This window comes from Siniperca chuatsi, linkage group LG8, assembly GCF_020085105.1.
Source record: "Siniperca chuatsi isolate FFG_IHB_CAS linkage group LG8, ASM2008510v1, whole genome shotgun sequence".
In the NCBI taxonomy this organism is placed as follows: Eukaryota; Metazoa; Chordata; class Actinopteri; order Centrarchiformes; family Sinipercidae; genus Siniperca; species Siniperca chuatsi.
The window spans coordinates 10,519,018-10,542,081 of record NC_058049.1 but is presented as its reverse complement, the minus strand read 5'-3'; the positions used below and the strand labels follow the sequence as shown (position 1 = coordinate 10,542,081).

General features: G+C 37.9%; 1 protein-coding gene across 1 annotated transcript in view; it reads right to left on the bottom strand.

Annotated features, from left to right (window-relative positions):
- Positions 1–23,064, bottom strand: part of diaph2 (diaphanous-related formin 2) — a 372,579-nt gene extending 349,515 nt beyond the window's left edge. Inside the window, exons 1-4 of the mRNA XM_044206253.1 lie at positions 22,919–23,064; positions 22,105–22,482; positions 6,557–6,589; positions 4,796–4,972 (exon numbers count right to left, since the gene is read on the bottom strand). Of these exons, the coding sequence (XP_044062188.1) occupies positions 4,796–4,972; positions 6,557–6,589; positions 22,105–22,188 (294 nt within the window). The 5' untranslated portion in view covers positions 22,189–22,482; positions 22,919–23,064. The remainder of the gene's footprint in view (positions 1–4,795; positions 4,973–6,556; positions 6,590–22,104; positions 22,483–22,918) is intronic.

Here is a 23,064-nt window from a genome sequence, read left to right as displayed (position 1 = left end):
AGAATCAAACAACACTGCTTCTTTTGAGGCCATGCAATCACATCAGATAGGCTGGATAGGCAGTATCTGCGTGTTATTGGGAGTATTATCTTTGTGCTACTTTAATTCTGCATCACAAAAGAGGTCTTTCATGTGAGAGACATCAGGGGATGGAGCGAAGGCCGGACAGAGCACTAAAAGCTAGGGAATGACATGATGATTAGAATGGAGGGGGATGTTTATCAGAAGCACTCTTTCACAAAGAGACAGCTAGAATGAACAGAGAGAAAAAACATCCTCCTCAGGGTTTTAGGATAGTAAACCTAAAGTTGTGGAGCCATGCTGCCCTCTGCTGGGGAGCGCAGAAAATCATTTGTCCTTTAGTAGGGTTGATCTAATTTGGCAGTGATTCCCCTCCATTCGATTTAATGTAAAATTCACCTAATAAATTAAGCGTGTCACTTCTAAATAAGAACACTGTAATACAATGGTTTGAATATCTTACCGCAAGTAATCCAATTCAAACTGTTTTACTTCATTTGTCAGTGAAGCATGGGCAGGAATCCCATCCAGGGACACCATGACCTAAATTCCTCCAACTACATTTCCTCTAGTAAATACCCTCTGAGCTAAAAAACCATTAACATCCTTTTTGTGGAACAGGGAAGAAAAAATGTGGCTGAAAGTTTTACAATTGGCAGGTTTTCTCAACCAAGGAAACCAGCAGGTTTTTTAATTAATCTTTGAACCCTGCTAATTTATCTGCTTAATTGGCATTCAATAAATGAGGCAAAATGTGGCGGGGTGAGTATGTTGTAGGAGGGGTAGGAGTAATGGGCCTGTAGGACGCTTGTCAGGGGGCAAACTGGAAGAATGAGCCCTCCATGTTTAGTCTCCAAAATGATTAATGGTCTTTTATTAATTATACCCTCACAGGCTACATGAAAAGAGTCCCAGGATATCTTCGACTATGCTGCTGGTGTAACTATCTGAGCTTGTATCAATGACAGTGGGGTTACCAAGAAACATGTTCTAGATCTTGTTGTCTCATGTTGGTCTGGCAAGCTCTTCTCAGAGTTTTCTAATATTAATCAGTCACCACTTGTCTTAATTATTGCAAAGACAATGTCATTCTGAAACACTTGGCAAATCAAGCATCACCGACAGGAGTTTTAGGAACACTATTGTATCAAATATGTTGACTTAATTTAAGCTCTTGATTTGACCTATAAATTGTATTGCCCCAAATTTCAAATCCAATGCCTTTGAGTACAGAGCCAAAACAACAGAATATACAGTATGTCACTGTCTTTCTACTTAGTGACTACCCTGTATATAAAAAAATAGCAGATGGGCAAAAAATTATGTGGTGCGATGTGGCTGAAAACACAGCCTAATCCAGAGTGCCACAGGCTTCAAATCACAGAAAAGAGCAATTAATGGCTACTATTAAATATGTTTGAGGCTGAAATGGATATGAAAAGTCCAAGCTATGGGGAAAAGTGGATCTTGGAAGACGTACAAAAATGTTTTAATTTATCTGTGACAAATCGATTATTTTGTCCACTACCCTCAAGTCTGATCTGTGTGTGCAAGGGCACACACTGTAACTCTCCTGTGGACTGGTTTTAATGTGAGCATAACTGCTGAGGGATCACATAGGAGCTTATTACTAGGAGTGTTCATCCTGACAATGGCGCATAGAGAGGCACATAAAATCTCAAACTAGCCACAGCAGCACTGCAATGTGACATTCTTCATTCACTGGTCCTCTGTCTCTGCAATCATCTCAATGCCAAACACTACTCTTGACAATGAGAAGACACTCTCTAAAGAATGGTAGCACAGACAAATAGGCACTGGAATCAAGTCAATTCAGTCAATTCTAAGTAAAGATGTCATGCACTTTGAGGTTTTCATGCTGAAAGACAAGTAAAAGCATAATTTGCATAACAATGCCATGACTGCTAATGGCCACATCAGCACAGATGACTTAAAGTGCCAATATGCAGCAGCTATTGACACAAAGTTGCGCCATCAGGGAGATTTTTGTCTGGATGGAGAGGACAAGGTCATGTCTCTGACCTCTCCAGATATCCCACGTCTCCTTTCCTTTAATGGTCCGTTTACAGACAATAAAGAGTTGAACTGACGATGAAATGTGTTTGTGTTACACCAAAGTGTAGTGTAAGGTTTCACAGCTCACTGAATGCTGATGAAATTAGTTCACATGTTATTTTGTGTGTTACTGTGTGCCTAGACTGAACTGCTTGGATTGGGGTCTGCTACTGCAACACAGCTTCCTCCTTAGTGAGATGCAAATACCGGACATTTCATCAGTGGATTTACTGGTGTGCATTTTGATGAGGGGCTCTGAATTCCAGCTGTGCACATCTTGGAAAATCCAACGACAGGACACACAGAGTAAAGACATACACTACACCCTTCTAAAGGCAGTGCTGAAAGTAAATGTTTTTTCATGCATTTTAACTTTCCCTGCAGTTTTATGAATATAGTTCTGCTCTCAATGGTTAGCTTCAAAACATTCTACAAAGAGTTCATTTGGTTTTCCTCCCCACTGACTGAGTGTTTCTTCCTATATTTTCCCAGATCCCTTTGATGACCTTTCAGTAATAGGCTATGTGCTATTTAGGCTTTGAGATACACAGCGCAATGTGTAAACCACTTTCCAGAGAAAAATATTTTCACTTTCTCCTAGTCATTAATGCACAGTAGGTGGTCTCAATAATATGGCATGGGCCATCCCTTCATTTGAAACAGGCTAGACATCTAATGCTGTAGCATGTAGCACCATAAAAACAATCAATAACGGAATGGGTGTAAAGACAAAGAGAGCAACTAAAATGTGTGTGTATGACATAAAGAGATAGAGAGATGATAAAGACACATAGATGCTGAAGAGAAGCTACTAGTATCAAAACAAACTACCCACCACTGTCATTTCTGTGTTTGCTACATCAAAACAGAAAAGTTTACAGTCTACGAGAGCAAATAGTGGAGGCTTCAAAAGTACATAAGTAAATAACCCTTTTCTTTTTGATTTCATTACTGTAATTACACTTCCCAAGCCAAAGTGTCAAGGCCTGTCAAATGTCAGAGCAGCAAACATGCCTTCGGTGTCGTCTATCACTGAGCAAATTGAAGCCTGGGTTTAATGTCACGCCGCTGTGGGCACAAACATAGTAATTGAGAGGTGAACTGAGTGACAGGGATGAGCACCCAGGCAAGAAAACACTGAGCAGTAGCCTGATGAAAACCAGGAGCACTGGTCACATTTCTCTGGCCCTGGCAATAAAGACCATTGTATGAGAAAAAAGGAAAGGCAGGCACCGTACCACGCACACACACACACACTCAGAGACATTATCCACAATACACAACCTATGCAATGAAGCCAGAGTAATTCAGCTCCCCACTTCAAAGAGATGGGCTGAAAGCTTTTTGTTAGATTTCAATCCTGCAGTACATAAGGCCAAAAATGCATTTCAATGGAGAAAATCACAAGTGTGACAGAGCTTTGACCCCACAGATGAGTGCGAAGTGAATTTCAAAGTTTGGTGTTCTTCTGACAGTGGACTAGGGAATATGTAGGTGGAGCCCTGCTTCACAAAAGTTTAACATCTGAATGAAAATGCAATTACCTCTACTATAAATACTGTACATATCTCAAGCCTATTTAGGATAAATGAAATGTAAACTAGACACTACAACTACATCATCTCATGTTTCAAAAATTAAGCTTTGCATCACAAATTTGTGAATTTATTTTACACATTTTGTACCTCAAGTCAGGGTCAGTTCTCAAAGAAGAGGTCCTGTCAGAGGGCAGGGTTTCATTTCACCGTGGGAGTTGTGTACACTGCATTCTCAATAGGCTGCTACGACTGGACAATCAGTCATGTGTGCCATCGCCCAAGTATTAATTTGTTGGGGCTTTGACCTGCACAATATTTACATAATTTCACAAACCTCTGCAGTTACATGAATGGTTTTCAATCCTGGACCTTTGGATACTTAGTACTGATGTTTTTCTAACTTATGTCATAGATAAAAGGGGTAAAAAAAAATTTAAAAATTAAACATGATCTCTATAAATCTACAGATAAAGTTCAGCCTGTCTCTGATCACAGGTGTGTGTGTGTGAGTGTGTGACTACAATCACAACTACTGGAGCTTTGTTTGCAGATGCAGATGTTTACATGCGCACTAGTATTACTGGGTCTTGGATTATTTAAGAGTATGCAGATGTAAACATCATATCCTGGTTTGAGATCTAAGGCTGTAATACATTTTGGTAAAATCTAACTTGTTAATTTAGTTACAAGAACTGTACACCATGATATCTTGAAAGGAGAATTTTATCAGGACAGATTATATAGTAAAATGACAGACAATTTTAAGATGTTGCAGAAAACTAGGATGTTGCAGAAAACTAGGAGAGCTTTGAAAAGCAGTTATTTCATTATCATCCTTATTTACATCCCAGGCAAAGCTTTGTTCACTAAAGCAGTAAGCAGTAAAACAAGGATGCATGAAGATCTGTGGGTGGTAATATATTGATATAAAAATGTTTTTCAAACTTAGATTTCTGCCTTGTCAAACTCCTCTTCACCAACATTCGCGACAGCACCTCTGTTTCTCTACTTACCTCTTTGCATAGATTTATGAATCAATTTAAAATTTCATAATAGAATGCTCATTATATATTATTTTGTGGCAGCAATAATAAAACTGTTGTGGAGTGCTACAGATGACCCTATGCAGAGGAAACACTGCAAGAGAAATACAATCTCACCATCATCTTCTCAAAGAGGTCAATGATCTCCTTTTCCGAGAGGTTCATGGAGCGGTCATCAAAAAGAGGCTGAGGAACAGGCAGTTCTGCCTGGGTAGAGAGGGGATCTGTTGGGTGCTGTATAAGGGGCTTCTCCTTCTTCATCCCTGTTTTCCTGAAGCTGGTAATACGATCGCGCTGAAAGAAAACAGAATGTTGGAGAAATTAAAATATTGCACTGCTAACAATCCTGTTCAGACTAGGTCAAGTATAAGGCTCAATGTTTTTGGTTATTGCTGATTTACATTTAAAGAAAATCTGATTTTCTAAAAGGGAGTAGATTGTGTGTAACCAAAATTTCATGTCCACACACACACACATTTAAAAAAATTGGTCTTGACGGTGGTGCGAGAGGTCAGGCCATGTTGTTGCCTAAATCAAATGGTTTCACTGAGCATGAAGGCGTTCTTCATTACGTTAGTATTTGGCCAGAAAGTGGTGGTAGAGGAACAGTCACTGTGGTAAGCCACTATTGAAATTTTGGGATTTCTGGAAATGGAGTCACCAATATAAAAAAGGGTACTTCCTGTGAAGAGAATGAATTTGCTCATAAAATCCCATGTCAATCCATCCAATAGTGTTGGACCGACAAACGGACTAAAATTGCTATCTCTAGAACCTTGTGTGAGGTTAAAAACTATTTTTTAGATTTTTTTTAATCAATTTTTTACTTTTTAATATTCAAAACAAATACAGATAAAGTCTGCAACATACTAGTAGTAAAAAAACACCTGTATTTGACATAGTATACTGTATGAAACTTATCAGGACGTTACTTACCATCACACCCATAGGATTGCCTGGTTTGTGCTCATGTTATTAGAATAGTTTTAGCATACAATAACAACTTAAGCTCACTGTGATAACATCTGTGCAGTTCAGTTGAGTTTCCTTGTTATATTCACCAGTTGATGCTATTCTGATGAATGCAGTATAGTAAAGTTTAGTGTGAAAGCAGAAAAATACATGAATCGCATGCAACCAGTCAATGTTAGTCATATTTAGTAAAATGGAATGGAGAGGACGTGCTAGATGAATGAATATATAGAAATGAAATAGAAAGACAAACATTAGGTAATGACATACATGATGTCACTACTATCAGTTTGCTAAAATATTACTGGATGGATTAAACATACTGTGTGCTAAGAAAAAACATCATTCCCGATAAGTGCAGTTGCATGCTGACATTGCATTGTACATCCTAAAAGTTAATGCAATACTGCATGATCTTCTAAGTGTCAAAGTTAGGTTATTTGTTAAATAAGGGTATTTTAAAAAACACAGGCAGAAACATCTAATCGGAAGTGCTACTGATAATTGCACACTAAATGATCTATGAGCTGCTAACAAAAGTCTAGATGCTATGGGCTAAATTTTGTTCATGATGAAAAATTTAGGACTTTGTGGTGCTAAATAATGGGGCCAATATAAATCATGTTTTATTTACACATAGCGTTATGGAGGGCTACCACAACAAATAAATGAGACAAGTTTAAGCTTAGCCTTTGTATTACTATACAGAAACAAAAAACTGTTACACTGTAGGACCTATCTTCCGTTTTTCATGTTCTGTTTGGTTAAAAAATTAATTGAATTAATTTGCTTCTGGCACATTTGATCCATCCACATATTTTAGTTAAAAGTCCCATGCAGCTTTGACAAAACATGAGATGATGTAAAACAAAACTAGTCACAACAAAATTAAACCGAGCACCTTACCATATCATCAGCCAATGTTTTTATGTGTATGTTCTGTTGAAGGGAGGGCACAGTGTGAAAAACAAGATCCAACAGAAAATGACAACACCGCAAAGTGCACAGTATGTATCCCATCTGAAGTGCGCACGCATGCACAGTGTCCTCTAGATACTTTCTCATGTTCCTCTCAGAATCGAATTAAGTCTCCAATTAACAAATACACTTACATCAGAGAAGACAAAGGACATGGTGCTAAATGTCTTAGAACCACAGCTAGCATTGGTCCATTCTCATCATCATCATTATTATTATTATTATTATTATTATTATTTTTATTTTTATTTTATTTTTTTAATAAGGATATGAGCATATCTTGGATACTGTACATGTGTAGGATGTGACAATACTTTATGATTCCAAATAATAGGGTTTTAATGTATGTAAATGTGTGTGTGTGTTTTAGAGTGAACATCCCAAGCATGCACACTTTAAGACAAATACATACAATGAGACATATCATAAAGCACCTATAATCCCACAGCTACAAAACATAATAAGCACACTTTTTCACAACACCCTTTGAAAACATGCAAGTTAGTGCTGTTTGGGTAACGTTTTGTGTATCCCAAAAATAATAAACTTTCACAAGGCAATATGTTACAGCCTGACACAGTCAAACACCAAAAGGTTCTTTTATCTCTGTAATATGTGTTCTAAAGAGCATCTCTTGTAGTGACAATGGTCAAACCACATCATTCTTGTTCACTTACTGTTATTATAAACTTCAGTCAAAGAAATTCCTAACTTTTTTATCTGTGTTTTCTTGCAAATCAAATCTTAGCATCCTCACAAAATGTTACAAATAGCTCATATAACAAAATTAAAACCACAACTTCTCTTTACTACAGATGTTTATCTTCATCTCAGACACAATAAGACAGGCTACTGCCAAAGGCTTGTGTTTCGGCAAGGGACAGCAATTTGAAACACACCTCAAATGGGAAGCAGTAGCAACACTGCCATATGCTGTGGCGCTAGGCTGTGAAGTACTAATGAGTAGGGAGATGTGGGGTGGTGATGACCATAAAGCCTGCCTCCAGCCGCAGATTTCTCCACTAGTCTAATCAGGAAACTACTGATGCTGGGGCGAGCAAACAGACTGGCTCTAACCTGCACCTCCCTCTGTGCATCTTCATCAGCTGTCGCTGTGGGCAACACTGAGCAGACACTCAAACTGCCATATCTATCACTAGTTTTGTTTCCAACAAATGATCAACAGTTGGTAGATAAAGCTATGAACCAGTCTTCAGTCTGTATGTGCAGGCTTATGTGTTGTCCAAGCTGTTATTTCAAGTCAAGATAACAAATATGTCATATTAATCCGATATTATGCATAGAGGGTTCTGCCTGGGGTGTCCAGGTATGTTTCACCACCATTTGTTGCCGTTAATATAGCTACACAAGTTGCCACAACATCTTTTAAGCTAAGAATTTGACCTGAGCAACAACTTTTCCCATTTCTAACTCAGAGCCTATGTATCATTAAGCCCAGCATTCTCTTGCAGTCTAAAACCGCGTGAAACAATAGCTAATTTTCAAATGGAGTACTTAAACATTTTCTAATCAATTTAACAACAATCAAACCACTGTTTGGTTAATTGCCTTGACTTGAGGGCCTTTCCTTGCCCATTATCTTGGCAACATCGCAACAACGCAATTTAACATTCAACAATTAAGCTTGCATGTCCTCTGGGCTTCTCCCGCTTATTAAAGTAAACTTTTTCATCATAATAAATGTTTATTACCAAACACATATTCCTCTAAATAACCTAATCAAATTAGCTCTGGGTCCCTCCTTAATCAAATATGATTATGACTCCATGCAGATCCTTAAAAATTAAAACACAAAGCAATATCCCACAACTTGAGTCAATTTGAGGAAACAAAACCATACCAGTATGCATATTTCACACAACAACTTTTAAAATGAATATTACAAACTACAATTAATGTTAATATTACATTAACTCATGCAGAGACATATCCTTCCATTGCTCATTACAAAATTCCACCAGGTGGCACTTGAAATATATTTTTATTCAAGATGGACAAAGGACCAACTTTGTTTCAAATTGGCTACTATTGCACAGCTTTTTAATAGCAACGCCTGTTATTCCCAACCAATTTAACTAGACCATCTGTATCATGTCATTTTAACTCACTCACTGGAACTATCACTATAAAATTAGTAGCCACGATGCCTCTGTAAAACGAGTTTAGAAGGAAATTGGGTTTTACTTTAATTAGTTCTAATAATAACAAAGGATTACTGGGAGCCAGCCATGGTTGGCAGTGAAGACTGTAATGCAATGTGCTGCCGACAGTTCTTGGCAACTTCATGAAACTACCTTGTGTCCCTGTTTAATCAACTGCTCAGTTCAGCTACAGGCTAGTAAGTGTTAGCAGCACTCACAACTGGTTTCAGTGTGGCAAAGAAATTCTAAAAACAAGTTCCCAATGCTGATAGAAGAGCTGCGAGAAATTTAGGAAAATTGTGCAAATGTTTAATTAGCCTTGTACACTGGTAAGTAGACTTTAGTAGCTCAGCAGTCGAGTTGGGTTTTGTGGAAAATCTGTATGTGTTCATTTATTTCATAAACTCTAAAGGTGTTTGTTGCTTATTCAGAAAGAAACAATTATTAATGTACTAAACTACCTAACACCAATTGCACACATGCCCTTTCCCCTCTCTGTTGTATTCAGTGGAGTAAAGCATCTCGTTGCTGCAAACATTAACAATTCAGGGCAAGAGGACTGAAGCTGCATTAAAGACATCTTACAGACACTGCTCAGAACCATCAAGCAATATACTATTATTAACTCATAAGAAGCAATAATGACTGACATTAGAGAGCTGTTAGACACAGAAGCAGTATAAAACTTGCTTCCTGCACTACCAAAGGAATTAAGAGCAACTGATTACACAGGATCTTAGCAGCCTCATTGAGGAGTGACAACCTAAAAAAAAAAAAATAAATAAAAAATCACAGAATCAGCATTGTACTGTGGTCTGGGTAATTTGGATTGTAATTCTGACAATACCACATTGCAGTGTGGACCTCTGTTCATTTCTAATGCATTACTTACTTCAGTAGCTCATATTGCTTATATGTAATTAAACTGCCTATTGTGGCAACAAAACTCAAACGTGAAGGAGTATATTACATGGAAATAAAGCACACAACGCAGGAGACTACTGTTTTTGCAAACAGCTGCATAGAAAACTTGGTTTGCCAATTCGCCACAGCTAACATTATAAAGCATAAAAGATGCAGAGACTCATGCACTGATCGCAACACACCTTAAACTCCTAAAGCTTTCGAGCCAGACATCTACCAGTCAGTAGAAAAAAACAGAAGTGATAATCATTTTTAAAAAACAGCTTACCATAAAGCAAAGGAAGAATTGTCATTCCTAACACTCACAGCATGGCTTGAATACATTTGAGGGGAAAAAAATAGTACAAGTGAATCTGATGCACAGCAATGACAGTGCATGTGCACAGTCTGTAGGAGGGATAGCTGATACATGTCTGTACCTATTACCAAATCACAGATCAGAAACAAATTTAAGATGGAAAGGGGGGGGGGGAATTATATCTTGTTTTGAATGTCAATATAAAGGGCCTCTAAATTTGGGCTGTTGCTCCTAAACATTTCAATAGGGTGCACCAGAGCTCTTACTAGAAAAAGGTGTGGAGCCCTGTCCACAACCCTGACAAATTGTAAATGGCTGCATTTATATAGCACTTTTATCCAAAGCGCTTTACAATTGCCCTCTCTTTCATGCATTCACATAATCAGCACACTACCATGCAAGGTGCTGGCCTGACTATCAGGAGGAATTTGAGGTTCAGTGTCTTGCCCAAGACATGTGGACAGGAGGAGCTGAGGATCGAACCACCAACCCTGTCATCAGTGGATAACTCACTCTACCGCCTGAGCCACAGCCGCCCCCAAATGCATATATCAGATTACAGATTTGACAACACCTTTATCTAAATATACTGTATATATATTATGTTAAGAGGGAAAACAGAACGCTGTTTTTACACAGAAGAACAACTAAGCTCCACCAAACTCCTACTGTGCAAGACAAACTTGTAGCTGACACCCTTTTATGCCATGGCACTACTTTCCTGTAAGTAACATTAGAGACTAATGTTTGCTAGTCATAGCCATAAACATCCAAATTACATAATTTGTCTTTGTGTAATCAGATAGGATGGTCAGCATTTCCAATATCATGCTCAATTGTGGGGAAGTGGCATCAGACAGCACCAAATACCAACTGAATTAGACAGTCTAAACAAATCAATTCCTTTATGTTACAAAGACTTCTCAATGGTTGTTTCAGAGAGGTAGTCCACAGTGCAGCCTACGCTGCTATGAAAGATTTATGAAAGCATGAAAGTAACATTTATCCTTCTTGATAAAATCTATCAAATCAATCTTTGTTTGCACTGTGAGTACACCCTTTTCAAGGAGAGCAGAGAGGGGGGGGGGCAAAGACACACTAAGACTATTTACATCTAGCATTTCATGTGACATGTATTCAAACTATATCTGGAGAGCATTTATCCATTTTTAATATACTCACTATTAAAACTGACTTCAGCAGCCAGATAAAAATGCCCTCTCCCAGTGTTTTCACTCACACTATGCAAATAATTCTTCCTGAACGTTAAATGACAGTTAACATCTGGTTTGATATGCACTACAGCCTTATGTCTCATCTTTATTCAAACTTTGGTTGATGTTTTCATCTCCCCAGCTGTAGGACCTACATCCTGAGTTGTCTAAATAACTTTGCAGAATAAAATTCACAACAGGTCTTTTTATATCAGTCATTTTTTTTAGATTTGAAAGTGTTTTACCCAGCAAATTGTGATAATTCTGTAAACCTGCTTCTTGGAACAGGGCCCCAATCAGTTGACAACAAAACTGCATGCTAGGGATGTACATTGTTAATAAATGGTTGATTTATTCATCATTTGAATTAATGTCAAATTACAAATCAAACAACCATTTATTACCCCAAATGTATAAATTGGTTTATATTTGCATGGTAGCAACATCAATCTTTCCTCAATCACCGGCTCCATTGCCACAAATCGGATATGTATCAGACTTATGAGGGCACATAAAAGTGATCCAAATCAGAATTGGTTGGCTCCTAAACAAATCCTTAAGTCTTGACAGATGTAGTGTTGACTCAGTTCTTATGCACAGTCTTGACTTTAAGATACTTTCACTTGTTTCATTCCAAAAACATTTCAAAACACGTCATTAATTTGAAAGGTGGGAGGAGGAGCGAGAGCTGAAGTGCCTTTAAAAGGGCATGAGTCTGTGGTAGTCTTATTATTTCAGGAGAGTGCTGGTACTGTTTACAGTTTCCTAAAACAGCAACCATTTCAAACGGGAAGCACACAAAAGTCAGTAGAGCTACTGTAAGATTTGAATGGCTCCACACTGGATGGCCTGACCATGTGACTGCAGACTAGCACAGCACTGCCCTCCAGTTATCTGTCTCTGTTGAAAGCAAATTTCTAGTACTGTACCCTTGAGGGTTGGCATGATATGCAGCCATTACAAAAGTTGGGGTTAGTAAGAAAGGAAATGTCAGTGTATAGAGATATCCTTAAATTGTTCATGACATCACAGAGGCATCTCATTTGTATTATACAGACTCTTATCATAAGAAATCCAGCAAAGACTATTAGAACTGCAGCAACTTTATGATCTCACAATTATTAATCTGACTTATTTTATCTACTATATAAAATCCAGCTTTATTATCTATTTAACCAGTCTTTTTCTCTAACTGCTGACATGTGCAAAAACAAGTGACCTCATGACCTTGTTGTTGTGCCTGCCACATACCTGTTATATTCTACATTACCACTACTAAATTTTCTTTTAAGATAAAAAAGATGACTCATGATATCCCTGTGTCAAGCCTTTTTCATTAGACATGTATCAGGCAGTGCATTGAGTCAGCCAGTCGTCTTCTGCACTGACCTCCTTTCACAGTGTCCTACATTACATTAACTGGTTTATTAAACAAATCAACATTTAAAATTGAATGATTCAATTCTCCAATTCAAATACAGTATTAGCTTGCTTTAATCTCTCCATATATTGTCAGGAAGACTTGCATCTAAGCACATTCTTCTGTGACACAGTAAATTAAACTATATAACGCAGCAAAAGTCACATTCTCTCTCATATTTGCAACTGTCAACCCACCAAAATCCGATTTCGAAGCACATCAATGGCGATGACAAACCCCTCTTCTCAGGAAATTTAGCAAGAGGGAAAGCTCCCCCATCACAATCCTTCAATTTAATAAAAGTAAAAGCGCTGGGAAACCCCTTCATCCTGGCCTACATCAGACTCTGCAGTTACTCAGTCAAAACACAGCATACCACTCATAGATCATCAAACTACTATATATAACTTATATGTAACTGAGGCAGCCAAATAAATTTCCCATTCTTAAGTCTTAGATCTAATCCATTGATGTACATGAATAGGGCTCATCTCAGAGGGTGACATTACAGCAGTGGGTCTGTCGGTTTCTTCCACTGTGTGACTTAAGCATTCTTAACCGCTTCCTCTCTCCAACTTCCTGAGTGCCATTAAAACACATGTGGTCTGTTTCCTGCTGTTTCTCACAAGTCTCCCTAACGCATTCACGGTTATATTCATTCAATAATACATAATGTAAAAGTAGAAAAATTACAAAGCAGCACCGAAAAAAATAGATCGGGCTACACGGCTACTTGTTGAGATTGACCAAACAGGAAATAGGCAAAACAGCCTCAAGTGTGTGACAGGCTGATAACTTGTACTAATGACATGCTTAGATGACCTAAAATGATCCCTGAGGCTTCCCTAAAGCTCATGTATCAAACTGTCAAAAGCTTCAAATGCCACAGCTCCTAAAAGCAGTGGCACAGTGAGCCATTAAATATGATTCACAATGTGATACTGTCAAAACTGTCAAAAGCACAAAGGTTAACAACACCGTTGCTTAGCAGTATAGTTGATTCCTACACAAAATTACTTGTCCTGATAAATATACAGTGAAGCACAATATCTCTTTAGGTGTGGTAAAACACGAATTAAGCTGATGTTCATCATTTTCAGCTGTCATTGAAGTATTTCAGAAATTATTCAGAGACAAACTGCATAGTAGTGTTATTCTAAGCAACAAAATATTTAAAAAAAGAATCCATGATATGATTAAACTGACAAACAGTAAATGATAAATAACTTTATATTACCCAAACACACTTCGAAACAACCGTGTGTCTATAAAATGTCTAGGTAGCCTACAGAATGAAATGTAGTGCATGCCTATTCACTAAGCTCTCCTATGTCCAGGGTCTCATTAAAGACACCGCTGCTTAAGTTGTGCTGAACTGTCCATTCATTACTGAAACCTTAATTACTTTAATGAGCAACTAAATGACGAGCATGATTACAATCATTAAGTCCCAATTTCATTAATAAGGGTTAATTACAAATTGCAAACACTCTCAAATAAAACCTGACAGACAATAATGGACATTGCCAACATGCCAATGTTGAGACTATGCCAGCTTTTCATTCTGCTTAATTTTTAGGCAGTTCTTATATTGATGTCATAGTCTTTATTTAACTGTAGAAAAAGTAGTTTATTAAATATTTTCTGAAGGCCCTTTGCAACACAATTTCAGAAAGCATTCAATTTCACCAATAACACAAAAGCATGAAAGACCATATTAACTTACAGTTTTTCCTTATTCACTTTGGCTCAATTCTTAAATGAGAAATATTTTTTTCAAAACAGTAAGTTCAGATCTGTGAACAATTAGTTTGTTGTTCACAACAGATTGGAATTTCTCATTCATTCAAGCAAATTGCGGGTGTTTTGGCATGTGTGCAAAAGAGTAAGTACAGTTGTCTACAATTTGCACAATAACCACTTGCACATGGCTTGATGATCAAAACTGATGAGTTGATTCTCAGTGAAATTGTCATACTCTTCACAACTTCTAAAACATTCTTTCATCGTTTGAGCCATCACATTCAAAATGATGCATTAAATTATCAAAATCTGTCAGACATACATGTATATTCCATAAATATCTATGACATGGAATGTTTGTGATGTCTGCTAAATTGACAAATTACCTGTCATGCGACAGATGAGAACTTGTAGTGTTATATACTTTGAGGTACAATTTGTTGTTTTTTATTAAACTACTGCAGGTTTTTTCATTGTTTCTGGGGGGGGTTGGCATGGATGTCATTTTGTGTCAAATTTTCTGTTTATAGTACATCTAACACATTGCTACACAAATAAATTTACTGTATACATACAAATGTGCATATTCTTTTTCTGTGTACTACAGTATAGTACAGTATTGACTTTTCCCAGCAAAATTTACCTACTGCTGAAAACTGAATCTAAAAAGCTCAGTGCGATAGACAATAGTGTTCAGCTAGACAAAACTGACATTCTTGTATTGTACAGTAAACAGTCAGTAACAACAAAAAAGTAGAACAAAAGACAGATTTGTATATAAGAAACATTTCCAGGGTTGATTGCCATGGTGAAAAGACATCTAACATTTTGAACTTTTCATTTTGGTGGCACTGGCCAATTTACTGACAAAATAACTAGGTAACCACTAGGTCAAGCTCACAAGTTACTGGAAATTACCATGCTTAAGTAACAATACTTTGAAATGTATCAATACGCAATAGCATAGATATGAGGGTCATATTTTTTTAATTTAACTAATACCAGGTGTGGTCAGTTGTTGATATGTCAAGGCCATGACTGGACATGGTAACATTAGCTAGCTTCGAGTTTGCTTAACGTATTAGAAATGGCTGTTGACCCAACAACAGAACAACACACACAGCTGTCAACATAACAGTTCAACATTGTTCAACATTCTAGTGTTGTTGAAATGTTAGCAGTTACTAACCTCTTTGTAGGGTTAAGGATGTGGGTCCTTTAATGTGGTTAGACAAAGTTGTATAGGACTTTTTGTTGGTAATAATGCTCTGTAACATCTTGTGCATACAGCCTAACTGGTATCCTTTAGGTTTGTCAGGGTCATTTGCCTCAAAGCCTAGGTATTTCCAGTCCACAGTTTCACCCCTACCTTCCCAGACTGTAGCTAGCTCCAAACAGTAGTTGGGAGACGGCTAATGTTAACGATAATTAGCTGCACCTGGCTTGTACCTGTAGCTAGTAGGTAACAAGCAGCACATTGAACTGAGCTCTCTCAACAGTTTTTGGGCTGGCTAACACTAGCACAAATGTCAACTTAACACTGTCATTCTGCAGCCCCCTTATACCCCAGTAGAAAGTCACTAGCATAGCTACAGATTACATGGCAGCTAGAATCTTTCTTGTTACATCACACAACATTTCCTGTACATTTACTGACCACTCAGAAATGTACCTTTTAGTATGTTTAAAATTGTGTCCTATTCTTAATCTAGTCATTATTACCTATGCTTTTCTATGCATTGCTTCCCCTACTTCTCACAGTACCAACTCTGTTTTATATTGAACAGAAATTTGTACCATGATCCCACTGCTGTTTCCGTTATTGTTTTTCCTTCCAGAACACACTACATTTAACATCTATACTGTCCAGCTGGTTTGACCAGTTTGTCCACTCTCATTTACCCAGAATGCCTATGTGAGCAGGGAGCCACATGAATGTGACCTCTGTGCCTTACGTTACTACTCATAAATGTGCTGCCATGATTTAATATTATAAATCCTGGTGATGCACCAGACTTAATACTAGCCTGAGCAGATACTAAACTGCTACATACTCTCACTTTCAATACATTCTAAAGCCACCAAAATGGCATACATCTACACACTGCATTAATTTTAATAAATTGTGAATTTTTTTTTTTTTTACACAAATCCCCATTATCTGCTAAATGTTCCCAAATGAACAGTGCATTTATGAATATGTATTTAACAAAAAGTAATAGTGGAATTATCACACTTCCCTGAGGTGTCCCATTTTTTAGAATATACTGTACTTATTCAACATTAGATACAAGATACTGATCACCCTTATTCTTTGTATTACAGATTCTAGAAAACAAAAGTAGAAAACCACAGCCTGTAATAAGCAAACATGAATCAGTCCCTTGACTGTATTTCTGCTTTGTAGCTACGAATGACACGTTTAATCATCACACATTTATTACTTTAAAACAAAGGATTACTGATTGTTGAATAGCAATCACAATTTTAAACTTGCTGAAGTGCAGCTAAAGCCTTTGGTAAATATGGGTACTTCAGCATGAAAATCTCTTCCACAAAGCATACTCTTGAAAATAACTGATGTCTGAATCTCTGCTCAGTTAATCATTCACTCTTTTATATTACTGCTAGTTTACTACAACTGATTCTCTAAAATTACAGCAAAGCTGTTTAACAATATCATTCCTCCTCACATCACATAGGTCTGTGGGTCAATAGCAAATAAACACTGCATGTCACAAGAAGTGGGTTTTCATAGTAAATTCATTCTTACAACAAGAAGGGAGTCTCCAATGTCCCCGTGTTAGCTGTTAGGCTTTGGACAAGGTTTCTTGTGAAGAAAAAATCATGGCTTACATAATAAACAGATATATCAGCTAAACCTGAAAGTCCTCAACACTTCACGGTATTAAAGCAATCAAAAATGCTACATATATAGAGGCACACAATAAATGTCTGTTTTCTACATTCAGATTATAAGTCTAAAATAAGATTGTACCTACACGGTCTGTGATATGAAGTCACATAGCTATTATATAGATGCATTGGGATGGCATTTCCCTCATGCTGCTCTGTGTTAGGTCATATTTTACTCTGGTATGCAGAGGGGTAATATTTCTCCCTCTGTCAAACTGGCTCCCCTGAATTCCTTTAAAAAGAACTCATTCCATCTGCCTGTTTTATTGGATGTCACATTTTTACAACATCAAGAAAAGGACATTATTACAAAGTATAGCTACAAACAGAAAAGTTTTGAATTATCTCTATCTATCTGAACACTGTTGTGTTATTCTAATGTCCTTGGCTGTGTTGAGTATCTACATTCTGGGCCCAAAGCCCAAATGGTGTTTCTGTGATGTAACCCTGCCTAGTGACTTGTTAGACAAACATACAGCTTTCAGTGTTTCTCCTCTAAAGACTGATTTGACTTTGTCAAGACCAAACTGTGCCAGTGTTTGCCACTTTGCTTATTAGCCATGCAAATGGTACTTTTCTGCAGCTCTGAGTGTGAAAAGCCAGTGACAACCTCTTTAATCCCACTAATGATAGATATTACCCCACCCTTTTGTCTGGACCACATCCACACTAACTACACTGCATGTCAGGATTGTAATACTATAGCCCCATATATGGTGAAAGCTGTAAATAGAAAAGTACAAGAAAATCTTAAAGTCTCCAACCATGAGAAAAAACAAATTTTTGTCAGTATGAGATGACATAATCATCTGATAGACCTCTGCAGTTTCAATAATCTTGAAACATGAATTGCATTTTTGTTTCCATTTCCTTTTTAAACATATTATTATTATTTACGTGTCTGCAAACAAACTTAGCTACAGTATACATTGGGGCAGCTAAAAAGTGGGGATAAACAACAGAGGACAGATCATGGCTCCACCCAGGGATGAATAATTACTTCCTTCCCCAAACTCTGTGTTGAGATTTTTTGCAACAGCTACAGTTCAGGTTTCCTTTGCCTCTGACTACTCTGCTTGGAGGATTGAGCAAGAGGGAACGTGCCTGGCCCTGAGACCAATTTAAGGAACAAAAAGCAGTGATCTGAGGCCCTGTTTACACCTGGCATTAACATGTGTCCTGGGTGATCCGAACACAAGTGAACAGCTCTAAGTACATGTGTGAATGCACCCAAGACGCATTGAGGACACATTGAGAGCCGAACATTCAGACCACATATGGCCACATTCTTTTAGCAATGTGTACGCGAATGTGTCCTGGGCCACGTTGAACGACTACCTATTCAACTAACGTCATTCGTGCACCAATTGCGTCATATTAAAGTGCAAAACAAGAAGAAGAAGTCTCAACAACAGGCAAAATTGATTCGGCAGGATGCAGTAAATGGTTGCCCTTTGTGTGCATGTTTTTAAACTACTTCACTAATTAAAGAAGTTGTGCTTGATTCAGTGTACAGTTTTAATAAACTCAGTACTGACACCTAATTGTTGATTGTATACTGCTTTGTCTTCATATAATGTAATTATTACTTATTGGTACTATTGCACTATTGATTTCGGCCTTGGTGCCCTACATTAGGGCCGCAATGCCCCAATAAATTTGTATTTATCAAAGGCCAAAGTGGCCTTGCCCTACAAAGGACTTAATTCCAGGCCTGGAATCTGGAAATTAATTTGGATTAGTATGAGTGGATATTCTTACTCAGGTTAAAATCTGATGACTTGGAAATTGCATAGGCACTCACCAGAAATGACTAAATGATGTGCATAATAGTCAAATAACGAAAAAACTACTGAAAATATTGAGTGTGAGTGTTCATTAAACCCTCAAGTTCCTGTATGAGTTTTCACCAAAAAATAGTTTCAGATTTTTTTTGTACTCCATAAAAATTAAACCATAAGCATGAGCCTGCAATCAGAGCTGTACAGGGGTCAGAGAAAAGTTTGTCTGGTGTGTGTTTTAAGAGAAAAGTAGACAGCGAAAACACAGCTTTTAGGCTTCTTTCCACAGAAGCACAAACCTTTTGAGCAAATATACAAATGATCCGAACTGAAGGTACAGGAAAAAAAAAACAATCTGAGAGCCACTTTATTTTCGGATGCACGTTTTTTCGAAAGCTCTCTGTTATGTATTTTATTTTTAAACACAGCCCTCATTAGGCTATAGACTACTTAAAGTGAGAAAATATTCACTATCACAGTACTTAACATTTGTGTATAACAGAATGTTAGTTTCTTTCATGTTGTTGGTGTATACTCATTCACATCTCAAATCAACAGTATTAATTTTTCTATGCATTGAAGCAACAATACCGGAGGCCAAGCTAGCACATGAGCTTTGGACCGCCGGGAGGAGGAGGTTTAACAAAACTAAGCTTTGAAGCTAATAGGACCGCTAGCTGCCTGCACGGCTAACTAAGATAACTAGCTAACGGCAGCAGTTAGCTGTTACTTTATTCCCAATATGGGATGCTATTCACTTTATGTTAACACTCAGTGTTAACATATTACAACAGAAGAACGATTCATGATTCCTTTTAGTAGGAATACAATTGCTGATTTTTTTACCGATTGATCTATTGTTTTTGTCTTTATTTGTTGTCTCAGAAAATTGGGAAAAATGCCACCATCACAATTTTGCAGAGCCCAAAGTGATGCTTTAAAATTGCTTGTTTTGTTCAACCAACCAATGTTTCAAAACCAAAAGATATTCAATTTACCATTATTGAATTCAATTTACCATACGGCGTCTATCGTTTTTCCAACCTAATTCTTGTCTCATTTATGGTCTGATAAACAGTAAATTCATCCAATTCAAATTAAAAACAACAACACATTTGGTCTTTGCAATGGAAATGATGTACGCGTTGGGGGAGTGAGATCTGATCACAAATGGTCACTCAAGAACATGTGGAGACATATTCTAATGCCAGGTGTGAACTGATGTACTTGGAGCTGTCCATTTGTGATCGGATCACCCAAGACGCATGCTAATGCCAGGTATAAACAAGGCCTTAATAGAGACTTCTCACTAGTGATTTGCAAAGTAATTTTGTCATCCAGACACCCTTGCAAACAATATTAAACTTGGGAGGCAGGATATTCAAGAGTCGCAGGCTGTTATTAGGATTTCTTAAAACACCCTTTGGTAGCCCAGGGAGTGCACGTCACGTCGGTCCACTCTGGGAATTCCTGTCTAGCAGTTATTATGGTCACACTTTCCCCACCGTAACTTTGCTGGAACACAACCAGTGATTGCATGTTTGACACTGCTTGCCCAATCTGAAACACAGCAGTGATACTGTTTTCCTCATGTCTCCATTTTAGGTCACCTTCATACCAGAGAAGCAAGAAACACCACCTAACAGCTGAGGTGTTAACAAAGTCATTAGCGGTCAGACCCTATGTCTGTAATCAGTCCAACTTGGCTCATTGGTCACTTTCTACAAAAATAGAAACACTAGTCAACCTATATTGTGTCTTTTTTATTTCATTGTTTGGTAGCAGTGGCTGTAACTAAACTTTTGATCAATCCCACCAATAAGCAAACAATCACAGTTCAGCGAAAGGCACAATATAAAGCAACACTACTAGTAGTCAATGATTTGCTGTTGAGAAGCAACGTCATTCAGAAAGTTCAACAGCAGCCAAGCTTTCCACGCTGACAATTGTGGAAAAGTAGAAATGAAGATCAACAGCAGCCAAAGTTTTTTGTCCTTGGCCCCAGAAAATAACTTTCAACCACTGGTTTCTACAGCTGCTGATTGACCCAGTCTTCATACAGAATCCACGACAACACCTTCACCGCTACCACCACATCCCCAAAGTTTATGATCTCATTTCCAGGCAATGAACGGCATGCAGGAATAGGTTAATGACACCAGATCTCAAATGATGCAGACTCGGGGTTGCCCACTTTCTAAATAAGCACACTCCTCACTCTCCACAAACTACTCCTCTAGGCCAAGCCAATGGAGAGGCTATGAAAATGAAATGAATGTGGATGTAGTTTTCAGTTGTTATATTATACAGTTCATGCTGACTGAGGATAGGTTTTATCAATCACACACACTCACAATGTTCATAAAACCACCAAAAACCACACGGATATCGTGCTATGCAATCCTGTCATCCTGTAACTGGACTACTTCTTTGTGTATGTTTTAAAAAATATATTGAAGCCCAAATGTCACAACAAGAATGCTCTTCAAAGAACTTCTAGCAGATGTATTGACAGGGATAATCACATGATGCACTGAATGCTTTCCAAAGTAAAGCACTCAGCGAAACACTATCTCTTTTGCTCAACTCTAACAGCTATTAGCTGCTCTGCATTGGGCTACATTAAATAGTAATAACAACACATCAATAACTATTTGAGCCTCATCCTGCACTAAACAGAGATGTGCTGTATTGACAACATGCTGTTTACTAACTGCACAGGAGTTATATGTCCACTTGGCTTGGTTTGATGTGACTTCACCACAAGGATTATACTGACTGACTAATTACTATAAAAGTATTAGAAAGGCTAAATCTTCAGTGCAATCGGCTTAATAAAGCAGTGTTTACACAGAGTAAAAATAAACTGTAGTGAAACTTTCTGCAACTGTGGAGTGGTACAACTTTCTCAGTTTCTCAGTCTGAGAGTGAAATTAACCCATGCTTATGGGATTAGGCTACAGGATGTGACAGTTCACTACTTCCATGCAGCCGCAATGAGCCAGTCTGAATACCTACCAGCTTTTTGTTTTTACCCTCATCCTCGTTGGACTTCTTTTTAGAGGGTTTATTCGGGTCCTCCCCACCGCTGGCTTGATCCATTTTGGCTTTAAGTTAGTTCCCCTCCAGAGAGACTTAATGCGACCTCGTCAAAAGTTGGCAGACTCCACTAGCGGGCTTTTTAACAACACTTGTAACGCAAACCATCCAGGTTAGGTCTTTTCAAAATCCATTCCGTTTAAAGGGTAAAAATTCAAGTTGACCGCTTCCAAATAGTTCCCGAATAGTACCTATCCAACAGTCGAGGACGCTGCTTGAAGGAGAAGAGGTGTGGTACGATATGGCATCCGTCCTGGTGTCTCCTCAGCTCAGTAGTAAATTAGTTCACAAGGCTTTCTGAAATAACCAGAACAGTATGTAAACAAAAATGAATTAGTTTATCTGTGTCTTGGGCGTTGAGTTGCACAAATGTTTGCCTTAACACGTGTTTCCCCGAGCAGTCTATAGCATGCGGAGTGCAGACACATACAGTGAAGCCAGTAACGTTATATTCTGAACGGGGAAACAGATGTAAACAAACATGTCAGATGTAACAAAACCAATGTGGTTTTACACTTGCAGACAAAGCCCTGTGTTTGGCTAAATTGATACAGAAAGCAAACTTACAACCGTGTAACTTAGCAATAACATAGTAGTAACCGACAAAAAACCGTTTCATGGCCGCCAGGATGCTCTGACAGCTTTCAACATGCACTGACAAGGTCGTTATTTGCCTGACAACACAGTGATTAATCAGAATTAATAAACAGTTGTTGTAATAGTGGAAAATCACCGTTGTTCTCTCTGCTTGGAATACTTTGGACTTGGCTAGGCAAGCATAAATGGACGACCGTTACCTACCCAAAATTATTTGTTTTAACAGACACAATCGTACACAAGCACATACAACACAATGCTATAAATTACAGAGTGAACAAT